Raw genomic sequence first — 16,591 nt, 5'->3', positions numbered from 1 at the left:
TATCATATCCTGGTGGCTTGCGTGTTTTCTTTTCTTTTTTTTTTTGAATTATACTAAATTTCCTGTTGGGGTAATGAAATAATTAAGAAAAGGTGTCATTTGAAGTATAATATACAAGAAAAGAAAATGCCAAATGAAAATGCCAAATGCCAAATGATTTTTCTAATGCCAAACGGTTTTCAAAAATGCCAGATTTTTGGAATCTGGCATTTAAAATGCCAAACTGGCAACCCTGCGTGTGTGTAGAAGAGAGCGTAACGTGTGTACATCCTATGTCAGAGTAAAAGGGGTGTTCCTTGTTAAAGATACGTAGTGGAAATTTGATTGCTGGCTCGATTTATGATTAGTTTCTGCAACAATCATTTGCCAATTTTTATTAACATCTGAATCTCTATATCCATTATACAAAAAAGACACCTCGTTGTATTTTAATGATATGACAATACCCAAGTTTCCTCCTCGCAGATAGCATATTTAGTCTGGCATACATACTTAAAAAGCCTTAAGGAAATCGAGATTAATAAATATTGTTGTATACGATGAGTTTTGTTTAAATGTGTCATACATACACAAGTACATACATGCATGCATGCATGCATGCATGCATACATACATACATACATACATACATACATACATACATACATACATACATACATACATACATACATACATACATACATACATATAAGCTGAAAGAATTTGTGTTGAATTTAATTCTTCTGCCCACCGGTGGTCAATGGTTGCTTTTCGGGTCTTTTGGTATGACGGTCGGTCGAGTCCCGATGAAGGAGGAGCAAAGTTGAGTTGAGAAGGATCCTTACTTCCATTCTCTCTTTTACTCGGGAGTAAAATGAGTGTCTTGTCTATAACAGCGTTGTCTCTGTTGGGGGAAAAGATCCATCTTTCGGGCGTCTTGTTTTGTATTACATTATGATGAGAGTTGTTGATTTGGGACCCTGTGCAAAGCGCTTTGAGCATAATATTACACATCATAGTAGTGGATATTTCGGGGAGGGGGGGGGGGTATGTCTCTGTCTGTCATTCCCATGACGGGATGGTCGTCGTGGGAACTTGCGGGATGCAGCCTTCACAATCCGGTGCTACACACCTCGGTCATTGGCCGTCTCTATCAACTCATACAACGCCAATTTTGTTCATTCCTTGATGTTATCCTGCGACATGTTCCTTCGCATTACTCTTCTCCGCTAACATTCCACCGTGCTTAGCATAACTGTCTTGCACAAGCTGACTTGTCTGACAATAATTGTCCCAACCATTAGAGCAATGTTTTCTATCTTCCCACATCTCCAAGAACATCATTGTTAGCTCTATTTAACTTATGTTCCAGATATGGCACGCATTTTCTGGGAACTCCTGCTCTCAAACGCGTTGATTCGCCTCTCAAGTTCCGCATACATCGTCCTGGCCTCACAATCATAAAGTAACAAGGACATTACAAGTAACCTGTACAATCTGAGTGAAAGTCCACCTGGCTTTTCAAGATCTTGTTGGGTCTAGCCATAACCTCCGTGCCTATCCTTGATTTGACCTCTGTTGTGTTCGTTTCATGATCTCCGGTCAAAATTTATATGAAGTTATGTCAGATTTATGTTTTCAAGTCTATAAAGTTGTGGAATAGCTCCTTTGGTGAATTCGATAATCTTTAATTGAACATATCTAGACTGTGCTTCTGCCTGCCCTGAACCCCGCTTGTTGTTCTGTATTTCTTCTGACCCATTTTAAAGTCTATGTCACTTTATCTTTCTGGAATGACTGATAAGGATGACTGTTCTGTAGGTAGTTGTTACAGTTTCTGAGATTTCTCTTCCTTATTTTTTTTAAATTTTTTTTTGTAATGTAAGTCTTGCGTCCACGTTTTGGGCGGCGTGCCCATATCAGTAGGTCTGGTAACCGATCGAAATTACTGGCGTGATTTAACATTGTTGTAATGGATAATAGTATGCGTTGGGTTTGAGACTATTTCCATTACAACAGTGAGACCATAATCATTGGGGCTATCAGACCTGCAAATTTCGTGACGTCGATGCCATGTTTTCTGTTCTAATCGTAGGAATAGGTGGAAAATGTTGTGTGTAAATAGACAACAAATCCGGAAGTTTACAAACTCCACCAAAACAATCAGAGGAAACAACTCAAGTTACCTTTGCTACTGCTTTCGTTGATAGAGAAATAAACGTTATCATCAAATGATCAGGAAGTAATTGAAGTAGCTGTATATAAAGATAATTTTATTATTTTGTGATAAGGTGTGTACACTTTCAAGACCATTCACATAAATCACAATGGGATTGTTTGGTAAAGGCCACCAACCAGATCCAAAAGAATTGGTTAGTGAAGTTAATACCTTGATACCTCTTCTTCGGGTTGAAGGCTATGCCTGTAATACCCGTTCTGCACTATCTCTGATATATCTACGCGCACCTGCATGGTTGGGGCGGAGCTGGTAACGCTTGTAATGCCAGTGTTTGTCTAACTTGTCTTTGAACTCATTCACTGTCCTCGCTTTAATTACATCTTCTGGAAGGCTGTCTAGGTAGTTGCATGAAAATTTGAGATTGCAGCAATTGTCTTCAAAATAGTCTCATGCTATTCTGCAAGAAATACACTTTTCAATGGTACCAAAATTATGACAATGTGACAATTAGAACCAAAGTTACGGGATTATTAGTCCGCAAAAGTGGACCAAAATACTTAATATAATTTAAGAGGAAAAAAGAAACTAAAACTGTGACCAGAGAGCAACCGAAAAGCGGGGGAAATGGAAAATCACGGTTATTTGGGTTGGAACACATATAAAACCATATATCAAAATGATCGCAAAGGAAAGACGAAGCAATTTTTAAAAAAATTAAATGATTATTATGCAATATTATGCAACGTCATGCAATTACATAACCCTAGAAAATGAAAAAAAAAGGCGCGAGGAACGGATAATAACTTTAAAAACAGATTTGAGGGTGGTCTTCTTCCAGAGCATGCTTACAATACTATGGCTATGATTAATTTTGAACACAAAAATTGTTAAAACAAGAGGAAAGGAGCGTAAACGTATGAATTTAGACACTAAAGTTGTGTCCTTGGGGAAGGCACTTAATATTTGGCATTGGCAAATGAGCAACAGACGAAAGATGACTGGTATTCGGAGAGAAGAAAAAAAACAAAAAAACAATGAACAGGGCTAGAAATAAAGTTGAACAAGTGTCAGTAAATGCAACTTGCAAATGTACTGCCCAATGTTTTTGCATCCTTGGACAAGACATTTGGGCACCAACAGTACTCGGGAGAAACAAGCTTGCCGCTTTATATATGCAAACATGGTCAGTGATAAAAATGCAAAATTAAAAACAAGAACTACATAAGAGTGGTAGAGAAAACTTAACCTGAAAATGCAAAATTGAATATTACGTAACATATTACATAATAACAAACAATAAGCCGATAAATACCACACTTTGCAAACTTTCTGCAACATAGGCATGTCATATATCAAACTGAACATCTCGAAGAGATGTATCATATGACTAACTATTAAACTACATTAAAATTGAAATGAACTTTAGAAAATTTGATAATTGCTTTGCATTCAACATCACTAAGAGAACAGATAATTAAAGGGTACTCACGTACTGACTCGCTTAAATCCATAAGATGGCTGAGATGTGGCAAAAGACAGAAGACAACAAAATCTAGGCACTATGGGTTGTTGGCTGCATGGAATGTAGACACAGGCAATATCCAGGTAATGATACTGAATAAATACATCGAAGTCCAAGCAATGATACAGAAGTAGTTGGGGGAGACTGACGATCGAATTCATGTTGTTACTTCAATTTCACATTTAAAAATACAAGATAGATTATTGGATCTGGAGGCGGCAGACGACGGGAGTTGGAGGTGGCAGACAATCAAATTCATGTTGTTATTTCAATTTCATATTTAAAAATACAAGGCAGATTATTGGAGCTGGAGGCGGCAGACGACGGGAGTTGGAGGTGGCAGACAATCAAATTCATGTTGTTATTTCAATTTCATATTTAAAAATACAAGGCAGATTATTGGAGCTGGAGGCGGCAGACGACGGGAGTTGGAGGTGGCAGACAATCAAATTCATGTTGTTATTTCAATCTCATATTTAAAAATACAAGACAGACGACTGGAGTTAGAGGCGGCAGACGACGGGAGTTGGAGGTGGCAGACAATCAAATTCATGTTGTTATTACAATTTCATATATTCAAAAATACAAAGCAGATTATAGGAGCTGGAGGTGGCAGACAATCAAATTCATGTTGTTATTTCAATCTCATATTTAGAAATACAAGACAGACGACTGGAGTTCGAGACTGCAGACGACTGGAGTTGGAGGTGGCAGACAATCAAATTCATGTTGTTATTTCAATTTCATATTTAAAAATACAAGGCAGATTATAGGAGCTGGAGGTGGCAGACAATCAAATTCATGTTGTTATTTCAATCTCATATTTAAAAATACAAGACAGACGACTGGAGTTAGAGGCGGCAGACGACTGGAGTTGGAGGTGGCAGACAATCAAATTCATGTTGTTATTTCAATTTCATATTTAAAAATACAAGGCAGATTATTGGAGCTGGAGGAGGCAGACGACTGGAGTTGGAGGTGGCAGACAATCAAATTCATATTGTTATTTCAATTTCATATTTAAAAATACAAGGCAGGAAATGAAACATGAAAATGTGGTGTCATAATGAACGTCTGACTCTGAAAACAAAAAAAGTACTTCGATTATGATTAAATCAACAAAATTAAAAGTTATATAATAATTTTTGTTGTGGTAAAGAGTAAAGTAATGAATGAAATATACTTTCACTTGAATTGACTCTATCATGCTATTCTGTATTATTTGTATTGAAATTAACCACATTAAATTAAACCAACACACTTAACCTGCAGAACAAACAAAAATAAAAGATAAAAAATAATATCAGTGGAACATAATTTTTAGTTGTCCGGTATCATCCCAGTTAAAAAGTCATTTCAGTTTCAACATTCATTCATAAAATAAAACTAAAATTATGGATGGGACTATTTTCAGTCTTTTTACAGCAATTATTCAGCTTGAAATTATTTATACAAGTCACAAAAGCAAAAGCAGTCGATAGTTTACAGACTGCACTGTACACAGGAGACTCGGGGATACATCGAGAGGCAATCCTGGTTGGCCGTCGCCAACTTCATGAACACGCATCGTATTTAAAGTCACTAAAAGACCCTTTCGCCAGCATCAATCACCACCAAAATTCACACAAATAGAGAAAAATGGTTGGCGAATAATATAACATTAATTAAAAATAGGTAATATAATGAAAAATGTATTTAAAATGAAGTTAAAACTTACCAAATTTTCAAACAGCTGGCATCTGAACAAAGAATGAACGGATTAAAAATCTGAAAACGCCGCCTGATGCGCTGGCTTCTCCTCTTTAAAATGAGACCGGAAGTGACGAAATTAGTGCACAGGAAGCGATTCCACGGCAATGGAAGTAAAACTATGTTCACCGGTTAACACAATTTTCACTCCAGAGCCGTAACATCGATATCGGGGCTCGATCAGCGGCTCAGCCACAGGCGATGCGACTACCTACTGTTCCAGTTATCTGTCACTCTGAGTCCAAAGGAGCATTTTCTTACATTTAATCTGGCCTGTCTTTTTTTTAATTTGTCGCTATGTCCTCTCGTTCTATTAAATGTGCTCTCTGGTAGTATTTGCTCTCTATCTACTCTATCTTTCTCGTTTATTATCTTATATACTTGTATCATGTCTCCTCTTTGTCTTCTGTAGTACAATGATGGTAGTTTGAGATGCCTCAGTCTATCTTCATATGGTAGATGCTTCAAATCTGAACAAAGCTTCGTTGCTCTCCTTTGTACCCTTTCAATTTTATCCATGTCACCGACATGCTGTGATATCCTCGGTGCATTACCATATTCAAGTGATGGTCGTACCAGAGCAGTGTAGAGCCGCCTAATAATATCATTATTTCTGCTGGTGAATGTCCTTTTAATAATTCCGAGAGTTCTGTTTGCTCTATTTATTGCACAGTTGACATGATGGTGGAAGGATAGTCTGTTGTCTACATGCACTCCTAAATCCTTTTCTACTTCTGTTTCCCCTAGCTGCTGGTACACTCCGTTATCGTCTCTCATTCTGTATGTGTGCTTTGGATTTTTGTAACCAAGATGCATTACGCTGCATTACGCTGCATTTGCTTGCATTAAACTTTAACAGCCACTTGTCTGACCAGTCTGATAATTTGTCGATATCATCTTGTATAGTATGTCGGTCACTTTCTGTTCTTACAGGTCCAAACAACTTTGTATCGTCAGCAAATATTCTGATCACGTTTTTTACAACATCAGGTAGATCATTGATGAATACCACGAATAATACTGGACCCAGAACACTCCCCTGTGGAATGCCGCTGGTGACATCCGACCACTGTGATGTGTGCCCGTTCAGTGAGACTCTCTGTTTTCTGTCGTGCAGGAAGTTAGATATCCATTCGTTTATCTTTCCTCTGATGCCATAGCTATGTAGTTTTTGAATGAGCCTTTCATGGGGTACAGTGTCAAATGCCTTTTTAAAGTCGAGGTATACCGCATCCATCGGTTCTCCCCTATCCAAGGCGTCTGTCCATTCATCAATGCAGGTAATTAGTTGTGTTATGCATGATCTCCGAGGCACGAAGCCATGTTGCTCATCACAGAACAGATTGTTTGTGACCATATGCTCCATCACATGTTCCTTAATTATTGCCTCCATCACTTTGCACGGAACTGCTGTCAGACTCACAGGTCGATAATTGCCAGGAGTGTTTCTATCACCTTTTTTAAATATTGGAGTAACCTGTCCAAGTTTCCATTGTTGTGGCAAGTTCCCGTTGTGTAACGACGTTGTGAATATGATTTGAAGCGGTGTGGCAATTTCATTTGCAATTTCCCTTAGCACTCGAGGGTGGAGTCCATCAGGTCCTGCTGATTTGCCTGGGTTAAGCTTCATAATATTTTTCAGTATGTCTTCTTTCTTTATAACTATACTGACAAGTGCCTCGCTGTAATGTCTTGTCTCCAATGCTGGCACATGGTTAGTGTCCTCATGTGTAAATACACCACAGAAGAATTTGTTCAATATTTCTGCTTTTATAATGTCCTCGTTTTGCAGGTCTCCATTACTGTCCCGCAGATCACCTACCCCGCTTCTTATTGTTGTTCTCGATTGGGTGTATTTCCAAAAGGCTTTTGGGTTTTCTTGGATCTCATTTGAAATACTCTCCTCAAAATCGCTCTTAAGCTTCCTTGTGTAACTTCTCAGTGTATTTCTGGCGTCACAATACAACCTGTAATCAAGGCTATTTCTGGTCTGAAGGTATCTTTGCCATGATCTGTCTTTAGTCTTGATAAGTCTAAACCCTTCTTTGTTCATATATAGATTTCTTTTTCTCTTTCTTTTAGTGTCGTTAGCCTTGTGCATAGGTATGTATTGCTTCATCGCGGATTCTAATATATTCTGGAAAGTGTCCCAATCCTCTTGCTCACTGCATTCATTAAGTGTATGGGCCCAGTCTATGCCACCAAGATATTGTCTCATTCCTCTGTAGTCCCCTTTGTCATATTTGTACTTCACGGTTTTACTTTCAATTGCCTGTGTTTGACATGTATAATCGAATATGATGGTACAATGATCACTGCTGCCCACTGGGGCCAGATACTGGGTGTTATTCACAACATTCTCCTCGGATGTTAACACTAAATCTAGTACTGATGGTTGTTGGTCCCCCCTATATCGTGTTGGTCTTTCGATATGTTGTGTTAGGAAACAGTCCATGAGGCATTCTGTAAATAAATCATTGTCTGAACCTTCAACTGTCCCTGCACATTCCTCCCAGTTTATATGGGGATAATTAAAGTCCCCAACAATTACTAGGCGCTCTGGGATCATATCTACTATGGCACGTAACATATTTTCCAGGTTTCTATTATTTTCATAGGTGCTTGACGGACTACGATATATGCATCCAAACAGAAGTTTATAATTGTTTCCAAGAGAAACGTTAGCCCAAACACATTCAGAAAAGTATTGTGTACTTGTACATTTGAATTCCGCCACGCTAAGTTTAGTGGAAAAATATATACAGATTCCTCTCCCATCCATTTCTAAATTATGAATTGGGGTGTGATAACCCTCAATACATATCTCTGCCTCTGTGAGGGTGGTTTTACTGTACTTCGGTTTTACTTCTGTCAAGGCAACAATGTCAGGTTCATGATCTTCAATAAGCTGCAGCAAATTGGGCATCTTTGTGGTTATTACGTCTACATTAGTTAATAAAATCCTTAACCCACCTCGAACAAAACTTTGGTTAATTCTAACAATATTTACAGGTGAATAACAATTTAAATTAGGTTTATGTACAATTTGTCTGTTCTCCAGTGGTTTCTGAGCTAGAGATGATCCTGAGGCTTCCTTTGGACAACTCTGTTGTTGCGGATGACCCAGTTTTCCTCTTTGCCTTCTGCTTTTGATTCTTGGTTTTTCTCTTTCCGCTCTACTAGTAGTTTCTTCCATTCCTCTCGTTCTAAAGGGGTCCTGTCCTTGTTTACATAGATTGTATTGAGAGTTTCAATCTCCCTGAGTTTCCTCCCGATCCTTAAGATTCTAGTGGCATCTTCTTCACTTGTTGTTTGTATCCTGAGGGGTCTTGCCGATGTCGATTCCTTCTTTCCTAGGCGAGTGGGATTGGTAAAGGGAACTTTAATGCCCACTTGGTCCAGTATATCACTCACTGTCCTGAGGTCATCGCTTTTCACCTGCTTTGGGTCCTCGGCAGAGCTTTCGGCCAAATTGTAGAAAATAATGTTTAGCCTTCTTTCTTGCCTATCCTGCACCTCTTTGACTGTTAGCTCTACATATTCAGAAGGATGTTTGACTACTCTCTCCTCCAAGGATTGCACCTTCTTACCTAGGTCTTCGTTTGATTCATCCACCTCCTTAAGTTTCTCTGAAACTCGTGCTTCGAGTGCGCCAAAATTTTCTTCTAGGGCGTCTTGTCTGGCCGATAGGCGCTGTAGCCCTGACATAAATCCACTGGCAAACCTATTACATTTCTTGCAGTACCAGTGTAGGCCCTGTGTTTTGTCGGCTTCTGCATCCTGTATTGCTTTGTATAGTGAGTCACTAACTCCTTCACAAGAAGTGTGGTGCCACAGCTCACACATGTCACATTTTAATGCATGATCATTCTTCCCAACATCTCTGTCACACTTTCCACAATTTGTGTCCTCTTTCCTCGAATCCTTTCTAGATTGTCTCGTGGACGTTTTGCTGCTTCTATCTGAACTCATATTGCTTGATGGCTAGTAATGTAACAGTTACAGTTAAAGTCCTGCGTTACAGTTACAGATTAGTCGGCTATCCTTATCCTTATCTTTTTTTATCACTCAACTTTCGCTCTCTTTCTCCCTGTTGTCTCTTCCTTTCCCTCTTTCTCACTCCTCTCTCACCTTTTGTCGTAACAATCAGTAGGATTCTCTTTCAATCTACCTTCTACAGCCTCTCCTCTTGTTGGGCCTCGATCCTTTTGATGTTAAGCTACCACACTTCCAGGAATTCCTATGAGGTCACTTTTTGTTTACCGTTACTATTTGGAAACAAAATGGCTACCACAGTTCCCGCCAAAGTCGACGGAGAAAGTCTTAAATAACTCTTAAATTGTTCACATCAGCATCCAAGTCAGGTCAAATTTCTTCGATCTGAACGTTTCAATGATGAATTCCAATGAACCAAAACATGAATTAGGCACGAATTTGTTGTAAAAATTCGAATAATGATGAACTTGGTAAAGAGACAAAAAACACAAGCAACTCCCCCCCGCGCATGCCGTAGGTCGTAGAGAGTTAAATTTTAATTCTATTTCTAAGACTAAGATACTCCAAATTAGACTTAATTAAATTCCATTTGCCGGCCCACTTTGATTTATTCCAAAGGGGAAATTTGTCTCTTGAGTCAATTACAAGAAAATGTCATTTTTACAAGAAAGGTAAAAAATCGGACCCGTCTACTTGTACACGCACTTACAGTACAGCAGACCAGTAAGTTAGATACATTAAGCTTGACTTGACCTCAGTAACTCAGTAGTCAGTTCAGTAATCCGCAAGCAAATGGAATCTTGTCTTAGAGAAGCCATAGTGAACTTTATGAACCCCTTTTTGTCACATAACCAGCATGGGCTTCTTTGTGGGCGCTTTTGCACTACCCAAATCCTTGATTGTATTGGAGAATGGACTCAAATGCTTGACAATGGTATGGTATGCCAGTTGTTGCCATCAACTAGATTTTGCAAAATGTTTTGATTCTGTCCCTCACCAACGCCTACTTTATAAGCTTGAACAATATGGAATTAGTGGCAGTGTTTTGGGATGGTTGCAAGATTTTCTGCTAAACCGAAAACAGCAACTGATCAATGGTGAAGCATCAGGATGGAAACCAGTTCTATCTGGGATCCCTCAGGGTAATGTCTTGGGCCCAGTTTTATTTATATGCTATGTAAACGACATGCCCGAAGCAGTAAACTCCTCCATAAAAATGTTTGCAGACGACGCCAAAGTTTTTTCATCTGTAAATAATGTCAAAGAAGCTTGCTGACTGCAAGATGACCTAGACACACTTCAGTTGTGTTCTAAAAAATGGCAACTTCATTTCAATGCAAACAAATGCAAGGTTTTGATATGTACCTAGGAAACAACAACAGCCTACAGGATGAAGGATAGTAAGGGAACTGAATTCAAATTGGAAAGTACTTTATGTGAAAAAGACCTTGGTGTATATGTGGACCCCAAATTGAGTTTTAGCCAGCACTGTGAAAAGACTGTTAACAAAGCAAATAGAATCCTGGGACTTGTCAGAAGATCTTTCGACTATATAGACTATATAGACAAACCCATATCAACCACTCTTATTAAAGGTCTAATACGATCACACTTGGAATATGGAAACTGTCTATGGTCCCCCATCAATAAAATCAGATGCTTTACTAATTGAAAATGTCCAACGTCGAGCCACCAAACTTGTTCCCGAAATTTCAATCCTCAGCTAGGTACGAAGATAGTCAGAGCATTAGATCTCCCTAGCCTCATATACAGAAGACTAAGAGGAGATCTAATTGAAACTTATAAATTGACCAACGGTCTCTACAAAGTAAAAGTAGAAGAGTACCTCACATTTTACAAGGACAAAAGATCAAGAGGCCACTGTTATAAACTTGCCAAACAAAATTGCTGTTTAAACATCCGAAAAAAATTCTTTAGTCACCGAATTGTTGAGACATGGAATAGCCTGCCTGAAAAAAATAGTTATAGCGGCAAGCATAAACAGCTTTAAAAGCCAAATTGACAGTTTCCTGCAGGATCTAAAATACAGCACCGATTTCCCATTGAAGCCAGCCTTTCGACCTCCACAAGTTGGTGGAGACTGATCCAAAGACCTTCAACCGGCCACCGGCCCTCTACGATGAACTCATACTCAAACTCATACTCAAGAATATGGAATAACCCAGGCATCAGCCGCAGAGCAGCATCGCAAAGTGAGCTAGGCGAGAGGTGGCTGACTTTTGCTCCACCAAGTCCAACCCAAGGCCACACAGTGTAGCGTAGTGGATAGTTGAACTTGGTATATTTCATATACGAAGCAAAGATCATAACAATAATATACAGCTGAGCCATAAGTCGTAAGACTAACGATTATGATGTCGGAGAACAGAGGCAAACATTTATGAAGTCAAGAAGCACAATTTCAGGTTAAAAGACGAAGTGCTTATTAGTCCAAGTAGTACTGCAAATAGTGATTTTACGGTGGAATCACTTTAACATGCGAGGTTTTCATGGTTGATTTTTTCAACACGATATTTTTTATTAGAAAAGTAGGCAACAGATAATTAATCGTAACTTTTTAAAAAGCAGGTACTTGAAGTTTCAATGATCGAAAACGAAGGATGAACGTTCCGGGGTTTCCCAACAAAATGTCTTACAAACGTTTGTGATATTCTTGTTGATTAATAAACAGAGGTGGCGATCATCTGGCAACACTGTTGACAGTGTAGGCTACTGTTTTTATGTCTGCAGGCAGTTGGAGTGAAAAAATGCTAGTTTTAGATTATAGTTTAACACGCTGCTTGCTTAGCAATTGGCAATGTAGGTTTACATACCCTTTTTATTTGCACCACAGTTTTCAGTGTATGTGTCCATACCTTTTACTTTTAGTGCTTTCTATGACCTTTATATTGTGATTAAATCAACATTTCTCAGAAATTAAATATTTTAGTATTAGTATTAGAGGAGTATAGTACACTTCTTTGCTGCATCGCGATTGGTGGTGTAGATAAATTAACATCCCATTTATCTGTACGACAGTGCGGTGTATGTTGGCTGCATTATCCAGTGTCTTCATTGTAGTTTTCGGCTTGATTAAATCAGCAGTGCAAGGGTTTATACCAAGGTAACAAGCACACTGATTGTGACAGTATAAATAACAACAGACACAAATCTATTCAATATAAAATATGACATTGGATCAAAATTACAAAAATGTCAATCGAATAATGACAGATTGCTTAGGAACTTTATTGTGCTGCCTATTGTATGCTTTTTCCACTTTTTTGCTGTTTTTACCACCAAATGTAGCAAGAGTGGCTTGCTGAATTTTTTTCAAAGCGGCCTACCAAAGTAGCCAGCAACAGAATTGGAGGTTACGAGATAGGAAAGGTCAATCTTTTCACCTCAATTTATTCTCCCAAGTGCTTTGGAAAAATTGGTGTTAAATTCAAATGAATTTAGAGTCATAGGTCGTTCACCAAGGCCAACAATGGCATCAACATTAAAATTATGGAAAATATGCTGGTTGATGAAGTAGTAGATAGCCACTAAAGCTGTCATTAACGCTGCCATTTTTAAAATCTTTCTCTCCCAGGTGAATGATTGGACTCGAAAGTTACGAAAGGAGCAATACAGTCTTGAAAGGCAAATTAAAAGTGTGTATTACATCATTTTTACTTTCTTATCATTATATCAATATTTTATTCCTTTAAAAAATATTAGGCTAGGAGAAATGAACAACTACTACAATCAAATCATTGGTAAATTGTTTATTTTATTTTCCCCCTTTTTTATGCTAAAGTTAAAGAGCCTTTGCCAGAATAATATTCCTTATAGTATGCAATTCAAAGTTTGTTTGGCTTATGAAAACAATAATATACATATTTTACATTATAGACTCATAGCCTCTCATTTACTCACAACGATCATGAAAATGGCATTTAATTTGTCTAGTCATTGTGATAAAATTGTAATCTGTTATTTCATGACTTAGATAATACATAGCCATTTTCGAGATTTGTGAATGGTTGAACAATTTTATAGGGTTTTGGCATTCAAATAAATCATCTGTAGATAATCCAGTTTAACCTCTACTCCTTTTGAATCTTTTCAATTATTCACTAAATGTGGCATTGTCTCATTAAAATATGAGATAACACAAAAGGCAATCACAATCTGAATTAGATGACCATGATGGCAAATGTTGTTCTAGCACAGGTTCTTAAAACATCCAGATGAATTGATATGAATTTAGATTGTAACCAAACTGAGAAAAAGAGTCAACAACAACAAAAAAAAACCCCATTGACTTTCCACATGTTCTTTGTTTCAATCAACCTGTAATCCCGTTAGTGAGCTTTCTAAAATTTATTTTTTTATCAAGTCAATCTCTATCTACATGCATGTTTAAACGTCAGTTATGCCATTTAATTTAGAAAACACAGGGTGATTCAAAAAGAATATGGTAATACTATCACACGATATTTTTTTTAAAAAAAGAAAAACAACTGAAAGCACTAGCTTGGACACATGTGTAGTACACACCTTCACGTTCTTATTTCATGTTTTATTAATGCTCAATGTGACCACCACCGGCAATGCGGACAATATCAAGCTGATATGAGAATTCATCCCAAAAGCACTGCAGCATGTCGCAGTCCACCATGTTGATTGCATTCGATCTCTCAAGTCAGTTGTTTAAAGTCTATATCATTGTAGTGGACTGAATTAGTGGTGATTTGATAGAGTAGTTATCTAAGTTTGATTGGTTGTCAATTTCACCGCTGTCGTTAGTATAACTCCCAGTGTAGCTGAATTGTGACATCTTGGGGTCAGAGCTTATTTGAATGAAAAAGTGCCTCGGCGTTGGATTGGGAGGAGAGGTGCTTAAGACCTAGCTCTGTGTTCTTGGCCTGCCAGATCCCCCGACCTTACTGGATGTGACTTTTCGTGTTGGGGTATGTTAAAGACCAAATATACATTCCACCACTTCCAGCAAGTATCATTGACTTGAAAGATCAAATAACAGCTGTAATCGACACAGTTGGTCATGACGTGCTGCAGCGTATTTGTAATGAATTCTCATATCGGCTTGATATTTTCTGTGCTGCCAGTGGTGGCCACAGTGAGATCTTATAAAACATGAAATAAAAACTTGAAGGTATGCACTACACATGTGTCCAATCTAGTGTTTTCTATCGTTTATTTCTTTTTTTTAATATCACGCAATGGTTTGGCCACATTCTTTTTTAATCACCCTGTATATCACTGTCATTCATGAGTTAAGATCCTTTTTTTTTTCGCGCTATACATGCAAGTGCCATGGTAGTCAACCAGATAGTGAACGCTTGTGGAAGTTGCAGTGTCATCTAAACTAGCCACTGTGTCCTATTATTGGGGTTCATTGACATAATGCAGGAGGCAGTGATATGGGAAGAGCCAGTTTTGCAGAGAACAGAAACAATGTTTAAGAAGAAGAAGGGGAGGAGGAGGAGAGGGAAATGAGAGCAAACTAACTGCCACCAAGTTGAAGAAGCAATAAAACCTTTAAACTTTACCTTTAACTCACTTGGTGAGAATAGAGTCATGACCATTGTAGAGAAATAGAATCTTGCACAAAATATGAGTCTATGCAGACAATGATTAGTCAAATTATAAGCTTGTTAACCCCTTGTCCAAAATCTACAGTACGATGGCATTGCATGATGTAATAGAGAAAGGATTGGTCTAACCTAAAAAAAAAAAAATTGAAATTACTTTAAAATGGGCCAAAGACAGTTCCAGATAAGCAACCTAATGCAAACATTTATAAAAATTAAGTGGGGAAACACATTTTGACTAATTGGAGCTTAGGGACCAAATAAATCAGGTTCCACTTAAAACACAGTCCAGCTATAAGCACGCTCCCAAGTGCCATGCTTATAAGCAGAGACCACTGTATATGATTTATATTATATGGCTAACTACATTGCATGAAGGTAAAGTAAACATTGGTATGTTTTTTTTTTTTTAATATTGTCACTCAGATATTCAGAGAGAGGAAGAAAAGGCTAAAAGGTTGTGCAAAGATTCAGCAAAGAAAGGTGAAAAGGATGCATGTCGTATCATTGCAAAGGAAATTGTGAATGCTCGAAAATGTGTAAGAAAACTCTACGCCTCCAAAGCTCAGCTGAATTCTGTTCAGATGAGTATGAAACACCAACTAGGTAAATTGAATCAATTTGCTTTTTTAATTTATTTAAAAATTAAAAGGTTTGGTAGTGGGTTAAGGAATTTTATTTTTCCAGGTTTTTTTTTTTTTCAATTATTATTTCAAGGTCTGTTTTCAGGTTTAATTTTTTGTTGTAGTTGTTTTAATTTTTAATATTTAGTTTTGTTTTTCATGTTTCTTTGTTTGCTTTTTTCTTCTTTTTTTTCATCTTGTGTCAACAAAGCGCTCTATTAATGTCAATAACTATAGAGACATAAAATCAAGTTATTAAATATATGCGATTTATCATTGATATTTTTTGTTGAACAAAGAAAGAAGCATGGCTTAAATCCATGGATGCATCACACAGTCAGAAATAACATCAAATAATTACTCAACCAAATCAATTCCTTGAATTGGTTATAAAGGAGGAGGTATAGCTTATAAAGCTACTTTAATGTATTTTGAACGAAAGTAAATTATTAAAATTAGAATTAATTTGGTCAATCAGGTTTTGATCTACACTTTAATTTTCTTCATTCAATTTTAATACGAATACTATTATCACCTCAACTCTTGCTACTTCTCAAATCGGTTTATGCTATTCCAAGATATCAATGTTGAGTATCTTTTTGTTTATAACATAGCATTGCAGTTCTTTGTCAAGGATATAAATTCAATTGGTGGAGAAAAAGATCGTAACACTCTCCTTACTGACAATGTGTAGGATTTTCCCGAAGTGGTATACCTAACCAAACAAAAATTGATTTCTTTACACTCAAATTAAAGGCAATACAGGCATACTTTACATAATTTTGTGCAGCAAAACAAAGATTTTTCATCAAATTTTGTGATTTAAAAAATAAATCTGAAAAAGAAAAATTGTTTATTGAATCGTAACAAATTTGATGGTTTCCTGCAGTTGGTAAGGAGAGGGTTAAGAAACACCAAAAAAGAAAAGAAAACAAGGGCAATG

The 16,591-nt window shown here is 37.4% G+C and overlaps 1 protein-coding gene across 2 annotated transcripts in view; it reads left to right on the top strand.

The window, feature by feature from the left end:
- Positions 1–2,100: 2,100 nt before the first annotated feature.
- Positions 2,101–16,591, top strand: part of LOC144966617 (charged multivesicular body protein 3-like) — a 23,906-nt gene continuing 9,415 nt past the window's right edge. Inside the window, exons 1-3 of one of the 2 annotated variants that reach the window (XR_013644248.1) lie at positions 2,101–2,351; positions 13,021–13,081; positions 15,452–15,631. Coding sequence is in view for 1 of the 2 variants with exons in the window: in XM_078903361.1 (XP_078759487.1) it covers positions 2,307–2,351; positions 13,021–13,081; positions 15,452–15,631 (286 nt within the window). In the remaining variant the exon portion in view is untranslated. The remainder of the gene's footprint in view (positions 2,352–13,020; positions 13,082–15,451; positions 15,632–16,591) is intronic. The other variant, XM_078903361.1, reaches the window with a different exon arrangement.

Source organism: Berghia stephanieae, chromosome 2 (assembly GCF_034508935.2).
Source record: "Berghia stephanieae isolate SIO BIC M18660-M18661 chromosome 2, UCSD_Bste_1.3, whole genome shotgun sequence".
NCBI lineage: Eukaryota > Metazoa > Mollusca > Gastropoda > Nudibranchia > Aeolidiidae > Berghia > Berghia stephanieae.
This window is presented reverse-complemented; position numbering and strand designations above follow the sequence as displayed.